Genomic DNA, 12,589 nt, shown 5'->3' with positions numbered 1-12,589 from the left:
CAGACCAATATCCCTCATGAACATTGATGCAAAAATACTCAATAAAATACTGGCAAATCGGATCCAAGAACACATCAAAATAATCATTCACCACGATCAAGTAGGTTTCATCCCAGAGATGCAGGGATGGTTCAACATAAAAAAAAAAAAATCCATCAGCGTAATCCACTATATAAACAAGCTGAAAAGAAAAATCACATGATCATCTCACGTGATGCTGAAAAAGCCTTTGACAAAATCCAACACCCCTTCATGATAAAGGTCTTGGAGAGATCTGGGATAACAGGAACATACTTAAACATAATAAAAGCTATATACAGTAAACCAATAGCCAACATCAACCTAAATGGACACAAACTCAATGGAATTCCTCTAAAATCAGGAACAAGACAAGGCTGTTCACTCTCTCCATACCTTTTCAACATTATACTTGAAGTTCTAGCCATTGCCAAACGACAACAAAAGGGGATTACGGGGATACAAATTGGGAAGGAAGAGGTCAAACTTTCACTGTTTGCAGATGATATGATAGTTCACATAAATGATCCAAAGAACTCTACCAGGGAACTCTTACAGCTGATTAACACCTTCAGCAAAGTGGCAGGCTACAAGATCAACTCAAGAAAATCAGTAGCCCTACTATATACAGATGGTAAAAAGGCTGAGAAAGAAATCAGAGAAACATCACCCTTTACAATTGCCACAAACAACATAAAATACCTTGGGGAAATGCTAACCAAACAAGTGAAAGACCTGTATCGCAACAACTTTGAATCTTTAAAGAAGCCCTCAGAAAATGGAAAGATTTCCCATGCTCTTGGATAGGTAGGATCAATGTAGTAAAAATGGCAATCCTGACAAAAGCAATCTACAGATTCAATGCAATCCCCATTAAAATCCCGGCACAATTCTTCACAGACCTTGAAAGAACAATAATCAATTTTGTATGGAAAAACAAAAGACCCAGGATAGCCAAAACAACCTTGTTCAACAAGGCAACGTCCGGAGGCATCACCATCCCTGACTTCAAGCTCTATTATAGAGCTATAGTGCTGAAAACAGCTTGGTATTGGCACAAAAATAGACAGGTAGACCAATGGAATCGAACTGAAAACCCTGATATTAACCCACACACATATGAACATCTGATCTTTGACAAAGCAGCTAAAAATATACAATGGAATAAAGAAAGCATCTTCAATAAATGGTGCTGGCATAACTGGAGGCTGGCATGTAGAAGAATGCTGATCCATCCATGTTTATCGCTATGCACAAAACTTAAGTCCAAATGGATCAAAGACCTCAACATAAATCCAGCCACAGGGAACCTCTTAGAAGAGAAAGTGGGTGGTATCCTTGAACGAATTGGTACAGGAGACAGCTTCCTGAACATAACACCACTAGCACAGACAGTGAGATCAACAATTAATAAATGGGACCTCCTGAAACTGAGAAGCTTCTGTAAGGCAAAGGACACAGTCAGCAAGACAAAAAGGCAGTCCACAGAATGGGCAAAGATATTCACTAACCCCACATTTGACAGAGGGCTGATCTCCAAAATTTACAAAGAACTCAAGAAGCAAGTCTCCAAAACACCAAAGGATCCAATTAAAAAGTGGGCTGCAGAACTAAATAGAGAATTCTCAATAGAGGAGTCTAAAATGGCTGAGGGGCACTTGAGAAAGTGCTCAACATCCTTAGCCATCTGGGAAATGCAAATCAAAACAACTCTGAGATACCATCTCACTCCTGTCAGAATGGCTAAAATCAAAAACACCAATGACAATTTATGCTGGAGAGGATGTGGTGAAAGGGGCACACTCCCTCCATTGCTGGTGGGAGTGCCAACTTGTTCAGCCACTTTGGAAATCAGTATGGAGATTCCTCAGAAAAATGGGAATAAACCTACCACAAGACCCAGCAACTCCACTCTTAGGCACCTATCCAAAAGATGCCCATTCATACAACAAGGATGTGTGTTCCACTATGTTCATAGCAGCATTATTTGTAATAGCCAGAACTTAGAAGTAACCTAGATGCCCCTCAACCAAAGAGTGGATAGAGAAAATGTGGTACATTTACACAATGGAGTACTTACTATTCAGCAGAAAAAAACAATGGAATCCTGAGATTTACAGGCAAATGGATGACACTAGAAGAAACCATCCTGAGTAAGGTAAGGCAGTCACAAAAAGAGAAACATGGCATGTACTCGCTCATATATGGATTTTACACATAGATCTGGGGAGTGCCAACCTACGATCCCATGGCCAGAGAGTCTGGGAAACAGAACCTTCATTCAGTGGCTGATGGAAGAAGAGGCAGACTCCCATGGCTAAGTACTGAGCTGAACTCAAGAAAGCCAGTAACAGAGAGGGAGGACTGATGACCAAAGGGATTAAGAATGGGCTGGTTTAGCCCCCAGAAACAGCTGACCTGACAAGGGTTAGCTCTTGAAACCCAGACTGATGCCTGGGAATCCAACATGGGACTGATCAAGACCCCCTGAATGTGCCTGAATGTGGGTGTCAGTGAGGACGCCTAGGTAATCTATTGAGCCTTGGGCAGTAGATCAGTAATCATCCAGAGTGTACACATGGACTTTGGACTCCCATCCAACAATGTGAGATGCACTCTCACCCTGAACTCTTGGGGAAGGGTCTAGGCCCTGCCCTGGATGAAATGACAGACTATGGACACCCCCAGGGAGGGCCCCACCCTCCCTGGGGAAATGAGGAGATATTGGGGGGGGGAGTTGGGGGAGGGCACGGGAGGAGGGGAGGGAAATGGAGAGGAACCTGGAAATGACTTGTGAAGCAACCTTGTTTCTAATCTAAATTTAAACTTAAAAATAAATAAAAAAAAAACGAATCCCTATCTGAATCTAGTTTCTCAAGAATCTCAATTAGGATAAAAAGGAAATTCAGATAGTTAACATGCAGAAAGGAATTCTGTCTGAAGCGTTATGAAAAAACAATGCTATAGTTTTGATGTGGAATTGACAGGCATGAGATCTAGTATAGAACAAATTAGACTTCAAAATAAAATAAATCAAAAGAGATGAAGAAGGTCACTTTATATTCATCACAGGAAAAATTAATCAAGAAGAAGTCTCAATTCTGAACATCTATCTATGCCCCAATTACAAAGGCCCCCACATTTGTAAAAGAAAGATTACTAAAATTCAATTACATATAAGACCTCACACAATTATAGTGGGAGACTTTAACAGCCCATTCTTACCACTAGACAGGACCATCCACCAGACAGAAACTTAACAAAGAAACAAAGGAACTAACAGAAGTTATGATCCAATTGGGTATAACAGACATCTATAGAACATTCCATCCAAATACAAAAGAATATGCCTTCTTCCCAGTGCCATATGGGACCTTCTTTAAAATCGACCACATAGTTGGCAACACAGCAAACCTCAACAGGTACAAAAAAAGTGGAATAAACCCTTGTATCATTAAAGTTAGAATTCACCAACAACACAAATTGCAGAAACCATACAAACTGATGGAAAACTGCACTATTCCTGGGTCAAGGAAGAAATAAAGAAATTTAAGACTTCCCAGAATTCAATGAAAATGAAGACACAACATACTGAAACTTATGGGACACTTTGAAATCAGTGCTAAGAGAAAAGTTCAAAGCACTAAGCGCAGATATTAAGAAACTGGAGAACAGTCACTAGAGAATTAACAGCACAACTGAAAGCTCTAGAACACAAAGAAGCAAATTAAATTGAGGGCTGAAATCAATCAAGCAGAAACAAAGAAAACACTACAAAGACTCAATGTCACAAAGAGTTGGTTTTTTGAGAAAATAAAAAAGAGAGGCAAACCTTTACCCAAACTAGCCAAAAGGCAGAGAGAGAACATGCAAATGAACAAAATCAGGAATGGAAACGGGGACATAATAATGGACACTGAGGAAATCCAGAGAATCTTCAGGTTATACTTTAAAAACCTCTCCTGCACAAAATTCGAAAATTTAAAGGAAATGAAAAATTTTCTGGATGTATATCACTTACCAAAAGTAAATCAAGAACAGATAAGCAATTTAAACAGGCCTGTAACCACTAATGAAATAGAAGCAGTCATCAAAAGTCTCCCAACCAAAAAACCCAGGCCCAGATGGCTTCAGTACAGAATTTTACCAGAAATTCAAAGAAGAAATAATTCCAATACAACTCACAGTGTTTCACACAATAGAAGCATAAGATTTGTTGCCAAATTCTTTTTATGAGGCTACAACTACCTTGTACCCAAGCCACACAAAGACACAACTAAGAAAGAGAACTACAGACCAATATCCCTCATGAACATTGATGCAAAAATTAAAATACTGGCAAATCATAAACCATGATAAGTAAGCTTCATCGCAGAGATTCAGGGATAGTTCAACATATGAAAATCCATCATTGTAATCCACCATATAAACAAACTGCAAAAGAAAAACCACATGATCATCTCACGTGATGCTGAAAAAGCCTTTGACAAAATCCAACACCCCTTCATGATAAAGGTCATATAGAGATCAGGAATAACAGGAACATACTTAAACATAATAAGATCAGTATACAGTAAACCAATGGCCAACATCAAACTAAATGGAGAGAAACTTAACACAATTCCTCTAAAATCACGAACAAGATAAGGCTGTCCACTCGCTCCACATCTCTTCAATACTGTACTTGAAGTTCTAGCTGGAATAATATGACAACAAAAGGAGATGAAGGGGATACAAATTGGAAAGGAAGAAGTCAAACTTTCACTATTTGCTGATGATATGCTAGTTTACATTAGTGACCCGAAAAATTCTACCAGAGGACTACAGCTGATCAATACCTTCAGAAAAGTGGCAGGATACATGATTAACTCAAAAAAAATCAGTAGCCCTATTATATACAGACGATAAAGGGGATGAGAAAGAAATCAGGGAAACATCATCCTTTACCATAGCCACAAACAACATAAAATAACTTGGGGTAATGCTAATCAAACAAGTGAAAGACCTGTATAGCAAGAACTTTGAGCCTTTAAAGAAAAAAATTAAAGAAGATACCAGAAAATGGAAAGATCTCCCATGCTCTTGGATAGGTAGAATCAACATAGTAAAACTGTCAACCTTGCCAAAAGCAATCTACAGATTCAATGCAATCATCATCAAAATACTGGCACAATTCTTCACAAACTTGAAAGAACAATAATCTACTTTATATGGAAAAAGAAAAGACCATGATGGCCAAAACAACTCTGTACAAAAAAGGAACTTCCAGATGTATCACCAACCCTGACTTCAAGCTCTATTATAGTGCTATAGTCATAAAAACAGCTTGCTATTGGCACAAAATAGACAGGTAGACCAATGGAATCAAATTGAAAACCCTGATATTAACCCACACACCTACGAATGAATACTTGATTTTTGACAAAGAAGCTAAAATTATTCAATCGGAAACAGAAAGCATCTTCAACAAATGGTGCTGGCATAACTGGATATTGTCATGAAGAGTGCAGACATATGTATGTCTATTGCCATGTACAAAACTTAAGTCCAAATGGATCAAAGACCTCAACATAAATCCAGCCGCACTGAACTTCTTAGAAGAGAAAGTGAGACGTAACCTTGAACCAGTTGGTACAGGAGACAGCTTCCTGAACATAACAGCAGTACCACAGACACTGAACATCAGTACCACAGACACTGAGATCAATTAATAAATGGGACCTCCTGAAACTGAGAAGCTTCTGTAAGGCAAGGACACAGTCAACAAGACAAAAAGGCAATCCACAGAATGGGAAAAGATATTCACTAACCCCACATCTGACAGAGGGCTGATCTCCAAAATTAACAAGAACCCAAGAAGCAAGTCTCCAAAACATCAAAGGCTCCAATTAAAAAGTGGGGAATAAAACTAAATAGAGAATTCTCAACAGAGGAGTCTAAAATGGCTGAGACACTTAAGAAAGTGCTCAGCATCCTTAGCCATTAGGGAAATATAAATTAAAACAACTCTGAGATACTACCTTATTCCTGTCAGAATGGCTAAAATAAAAAACATCAAGGACATTTTATGCTGGAGAAGATGTGGAGAAAGGGGAATACTCCTCCACTGCTGGTGGGAGTGCCAACTCGTATAGCCACTTTGGAAATCAGTATGGAGATTCCTCCGGAAAATGGGCATCAGTCTACCACAAGACCCAGCCATTCCACTCTTAGGCATATACCTAAAAGAGGCGCATTCATACAACAAGGATGTCTGTTCCACTATGTTCATAGCAGCATTATTTGTAATAGCCAGAACCTAGAAGCAACCTAGATACCCCTCAACTGAAGAGTGGATAGAGAAAATGTGGTACATTTACACAATGGAGTACTATTCAGTGGAAGAAAACAATGGAATCTTGAAATTTGCGGGCAAATGGATGGCACTAAGAGAAACCATCCTGAATGAGGTAACTCAGTCACAAAAAGACAAACATGGCACATACTCACTTATACATGGATTTTACACATGAAGCAGGGGAATGCCAGCATACAATCCCACTACCAGAGAGTCTGGGAAACAGGGAGGACCCTAACAGAGATATGCATGGTATCCCAGAGAAGGGGAATAGGACAAGATCTCCTGAGTGGACTGGGAACATGGGGCGAGGGGACAGGGAGCTGGGAAAAGAGAGAGGGTCAAGAGATGGGGAGAGGAGGACATGGGGGAATAGAAAGGTTGAGTCGAGGGAAGAATAGAGGAGAGCAGGATGAGAGATACCATAATAGAGGGAGTCATTATAGGCTTGAGGAGAGCTCTGGCACTAATGAGATTTCCAGAGATTTACAAGGATGACATCAACTGGCCATCTAAGCAATAGTGGAGAGGTTACCTTAAATGCCCTCCCCTGATAATGAGATTGAGGACTACCTTGTATGCCTTCCTAGAGCCTTCATCCAGTGACTGATGGAAGCAGAGGCAGACACCCACAGCTAAAGACTGAACTCCTGGAATCCAGTGACAGAAAGGGAGGACTTATAAGCAAAGGGGTCAAGACTGGGCTGGTTTAATCCACAGCTGACCTGAACAAGGGGAGCTCATGGACCCCAGACTGATGGCTGAGTGGCCAGCATGGGACTGATCCAGAACCCCTGAACATGAACATGTGTGTCAGTGAGGAGGCCTTGGCAATCTTTGGGGACTCGGGTAGTAGATCAGTATTTATACCTGGCCTCCAAATGGACTTTGGGAGCCCATTCCATATGGAAGGATGCTCTCTCAGCCTGGACATATGGGGGAGGGCCTAGGCCCTGCCCTGAATGATATGACAGACTCTGGAGATCCCTCCTGGAGGGCCTCAGGTGAGTGGAGATTGGGTGGGGAGTTGGGGGAATGGTAGGGGGCGGGGGGAGGAGAGAAGGGAGAGGGAGCTGGGTTTGATGTGTGAAGCAAGCTTGTTTCTCATTTACATAATAATAATGAAAAAAAGGAAGTCTTCTCCCAGCATGAGCCCTGATTTAATCCCAGGTGGTCATCCTGAAACACACATGTGTAAACATGTAAACAGACCAGGATTCAGCATGTAGTATTTAGAAATACGTGCATGCATACGTGCACACACACACACACACACACACACACTAGACAATAACAAAGGAAAGTAGGGAATGGCGTTGGATGAGGGGCACAGTAGGAAATGAAGTGGTGAGTATGTGGGACTGAAATGGTATAAATTCAGTACTCAATGAAATTCTCAAAAACTAACAACGGAAGTGCTTAATGGCTGGAGAGATGGCTCAGTGGTTAAGAGTACTGGCTGCCCTTCCAGAGGACCCACGTTCAATTCCCAGCATCTACATGGTACTCACAACTGTAACTCCACTCCAGGGGATCTGACACCTTCACCCCAATTCACATACAATAAAAGTAAATAAATTATACAAATAAATGCATTACATACAAATAAATGTAATACAATTTCAACTATATAGCAAATTCTTAGATACAAAGAAGATCGAAGCTCTCTGCACAGAAGCATTAAGGAAAAAAATTCTATTCCTTTTTATATTGTCTTTATAGGTACACATTTGTGTATTTTTCAAAGAAAACTTCATAGGAATACACATTAGAGAATAGACTTCTTAAAGGAAACAAAACTGATTTTTAGAATTAGTTATTAAAATGAAACCATAACAAAGTACTTACCATCACAGGACAGGGAGATATAACTTCCTAAGTCATCAGACATGTGTCGGATCACATTTCTACCCATCTGGATACCAAGGAAGACCCAATAATCTATTGCTGCTCCAAGAATCCCAGTCAGCAAGTAAGATAATTCATGTTTGAAGACCTAGAATTATGATGTAAAGTATTATCAAACATTAAAAATGCCAACTTTTCTCATATTTTCTTTACTATATCTTGAGAGATAAATGACTAAAATATAGGGTATGCTCAGAATAAAAGACTGCAAACTGTCTCTCTCCATCTGTTTTATGCCACTCTCTCTTACTACCACATCACCATTTTGAAATCTGTCACCTGAAATGACTAAGGCTCTTAGTGTTTTAGGTTTTTTTTGAGTGTGGAATTATCTTCAAATATAAAATGATACTGACAATGGTATGCAAATCCAAATATAGAACTCACTTGTTCATAAATACAGGATGTACATATCCTGGAAGTAATTTCACAGTACTTTTAATGTAGTAACATTTTGTTTAAGACCTGTTATATAAGGTCAGGCATATAATGTGGAATCATAGTGGCCAAAATTTTGGATTTGGGGGCATTTAGGATTCTGGATTAAGGATGTTCAATCTAGGTTTTAGCAACAACCTATACCAAGACAAATTTTGACCTGAATGAAGCTCTCAGGTCTTTTAGCCAAGCACTATTTCTATTCAAAACCATGAGGAATTTCCAGGCTTCTGTGGAAATTACTTAATGGGAATATATATCGTATATAAAAGACAGATTTGCTGTTTTTACAAATCAAACACAGACTATGTGCACTTGTAAAATCTTTAATTGCTATTGCTGTGTGCATACTGTGTGTCCATATGGTGATGTGCACGCTTCATGGTGCACATACGGAAGTCAGCGGACAACTTTTTGTAGTCCGTTTTCTCCTTCCACCATGGATTCCAGGGACTGAACTCAGATATCAGATGTGTGGCAAGTACCTTTACCCACTGAGCCATCATTCGAGCTGTGTTCATTTCAAGCAGCAGTGTCAAAGGACTTGAGAAATTCAACAGGTAAAATCATCAACAAATCTCTTAAAGAAATAGACTAATCCAAGTTCTATTTAATTGTAACAAAATGAACAAAATTAGAGATAAAGAGATCAATTTTGAAAGTATACTTCATATCTCACTTTTATACTAAATACTACATTCGTATAAGAACTATGTCAAGGCATTTAAATCCTTGTATGTTTAACCCAATGTTTTCTTTTTTTAAACACATTTTAAACACATTAATCTGGAAAAGTCAATATGTACTATGAAGATAAAGATGTGAGAAAATAGTATTTTAAGAACACTTTAATATAGATACTTTTCCAAAATGACATTAAAACTAGTTGCAATATCTATATTCTTGTTGTTTGTTTCCTATCTATGTTGCATGTGTGAAAATCTCACTAAGTAACAGTTGGATTAAGCATATAAACATGTTTTCTTGAACCAGTGTTATATCTGAATATATTGAACTGCTGTGTTGGTCATCATATTATGACTAATGAGAGAAATGTCTAGGCATTTTGAACCCTCAGAATAGTAGGCTTATTTTTCAGGTCCTTGAAAACAAATTTCTTTTAAGTATGTATATTTTAATAGGAAAGCATTAACCTAGCCACAAAACCTTTGATCTGCCTGCAAGGGAAAATGGTGGTGCAGAATTTCTGGGAGTGGCCAACCAATGACTGATTTTGATTGAAGCCCACTTCCCCAATAGGGAGCCTTAACTCACACGGCTTGCGTGGCCAAGAACCAGAGACTGGCCAGCCCAGAGACCTAGGGTAAAACCAACATGACTGGTCTAAAAAAAAATGAAAAATAAAAGTGACTCCTAAGGATATTCTGTCATACTGAGATCAATGTTTTGCCCAGTCCTCAAAAGGCTTCCTTGCACAGTAGATGGGAGTGGATGCAGAGGCCCACACGTAGACATCATGTGGAAAGAGTCTACACTGGAGGGCTCCACTTCTCAGAGCCCAGACACCAGGAGGAGCTCACAGAACTCAGAGACTACAGTGGCAAGCACAGGGCCTCCCCGGGTCTCCAGCCGGTCCTCTGCTGTGGCTGTGAGCTCCGTGTTCTCGTGGGACTCCTACCCGTGAGAGCAGTGGGTCTCTTGATCCTTTTGTCTGCTCTTGGGACTCTTTCCTCCTGTTGGTTGCTTTGTCCGGCCTCAGTGTGAGGGCTTTTGCTATGTCTTACTGTATTTTGTTTTGTCATGTTTGGTTGTTATCTCCCAGAGGCCTGCTCTTTTCTGATGAGAGACAGAGGGGAAAGGAGTCTGGGGTTCTCCGAGAAGAATGGGAAAAGTGCAGGGAGGTGAAACTGTGGTTGGGGATGTATTCTAGAAGAGAAGAATCTATTTCCAATAAAATAAAAGTAGACTGTACCACCAAGGTATAATTACATTTGTGAAATTATACACATGTACTAAAGAAATTAGAACAAGTAGGATTTATGTTTATAAACACCTAAGAGATGACTTTGGACACTGAAGAAATTAATGATATAGAGTAAATCTATCTAAGAAATACATGTTATAGAGTAAAAAAAAAAAAACAAACCACCCAATTGTACAACGGAAGTTCTGTTTCTGGTTTGCTGTGCAAACACACAGAAACAAATGGTCAAGTAGCACATGCCATCTGTGCTATCAAACAATGACACGGATGGAAGTCCCAGAGTCACAAAAAATGCATGACAACACTGTAAGGTGAGCAAATAGCAATAATCAGATCTTAGCAAATATTTAAAAGAAACTGGAGACTACATGGATTTAATTCTTTAAAAAAGAACTGATTTCATGTTTGTTTGCCACCAGAGCACTCTTCCTTAACAAATGACTGTTTACTGCCCCCGAGGAATGTATTGCCTAACTGTTAGTGATGGCATCATAGCTATCAGTTAGGATGGCATATCAATAAGAATAATAGGATGGCATTAAAAAAAATGAAGAAAGCCTACAAAGTAGACTAAGCTTGACTTAGCAGTTGACAGAGAATATCATAAACTATAGCAAAAACACAGTCTTGTAACCTGATTTCCTTCAGGACCAGGATGAAATGCTCAGTAAATTATAGAAAGCAGAAAAACATACTATTTCACTGTAACTTATTATTAAAAACAAAGACTAAAAATAAAAGATACAAACAGAGTAGATAAGAGAATAAAAGAAATAATTAAAATGTGTAGAACTAATGACATAATAAAAGAAAATTAGGCAATAAATACCAAAGGCAGACTATTCTGAAAGGCAAAAAGCAGCTAATATTTAGTACAATGCACTCAAAATATTACCTGCTTTCTTTTTCTTTATACCATCATACACTTTTAATACACAAGACAGTCAGCAATTTTCCTCCTTTACCTACTTTAGGTAACAATATTAATGCCATCACTCCTTGTCAGATTATCTAGACTGAATTCATCTTGATATAATCACACAGCGTACTAAAGGAGGATGTCATTTCATTGGTGACTAAGACTTACAGAAGCATGGTCCCCTGTCCTCAGATCACCAGATTCATCTCTGCCACTCACTATTATGGGTCCATCTGTACATGTCCAACCACTGACAGAGAATATGTAATACTATATTTTAAACATATTTTAACACTTCCTTCTTATGCATGAGACTGAAAACCTTTCTCTATACATTCTAACCAACTCGACACAACAGATGACGTGTGTGTTTCAGAAGTAGAGAGAGAGGGGTAATAGTCCAATAGAGAAAAAACCAGTGTGGGAAAGATGATCAGTGCCTGGGTTTTGACATCTTTACAAAATTGTAACATCTTTACAAGATTGAAAATTTTATTTAGCTTTTGTGGTTTATATTCCTATTCACAATATCAAAAAAACAATAGTTCTACTTTATAGGATATTATAAGGAATAAATATGAGAAACTATATTATAGTGTTTCCAAGAGTAGTAAGAATAGTGTGATAAGAATAAAAATGTCATTTATTTTTAAATTTTCATAGTGTTTAATGAATAGATTCAACATTTAAAGCCCACAAGTTGCCATTCAATAATTGGTTTTCATTTCCCACTTGGTTTATAGTTTTATTCATTAAAAGACCATATTTGTGTTATGAATATAAGCTTTTTTCTGTTTCAATATGTCTTCAAGTTTATTCCTACTTTAAAACTTTACTAAAAGTGGCTGGGCAGTGTGTCATTATCTAGGTGGTGTGCTTTTCTTTAGTATCATTTACTACACCTTTTAATTATATACTCATTTAGATTTGAGAAACAGTTTACTGCTTTATTACACTCAATTTTCCAGGATATTCTGAAAAAATCAATCAGCATCTAATCAATGTGTTAGGAATTTCAATGCAG

The 12,589-nt window shown here is 38.5% G+C and overlaps 1 protein-coding gene across 5 annotated transcripts in view; it reads right to left on the bottom strand.

Annotated features, from left to right (window-relative positions):
* The window catches only part of Slf1 (SMC5-SMC6 complex localization factor 1), a 66,232-nt gene that overhangs the window by 16,315 nt on the left and 37,328 nt on the right, over positions 1-12,589 (bottom strand). For all 5 annotated transcript variants that reach the window (XM_013126517.3, XM_021223570.2, XM_040729086.1 and 2 more), the window contains one exon: positions 8,204-8,351. In XM_013126517.3, coding sequence (XP_012981971.3) covers positions 8,204-8,351 — 148 coding nt within the window. The remainder of the gene's footprint in view (positions 1-8,203; positions 8,352-12,589) is intronic.

Source organism: Mesocricetus auratus, unplaced genomic scaffold, assembly GCF_017639785.1.
Source record: "Mesocricetus auratus isolate SY011 unplaced genomic scaffold, BCM_Maur_2.0 Super-Scaffold_100020, whole genome shotgun sequence".
Taxonomy (NCBI): Eukaryota; Metazoa; Chordata; class Mammalia; order Rodentia; family Cricetidae; genus Mesocricetus; species Mesocricetus auratus.
This window is presented reverse-complemented; position numbering and strand designations above follow the sequence as displayed.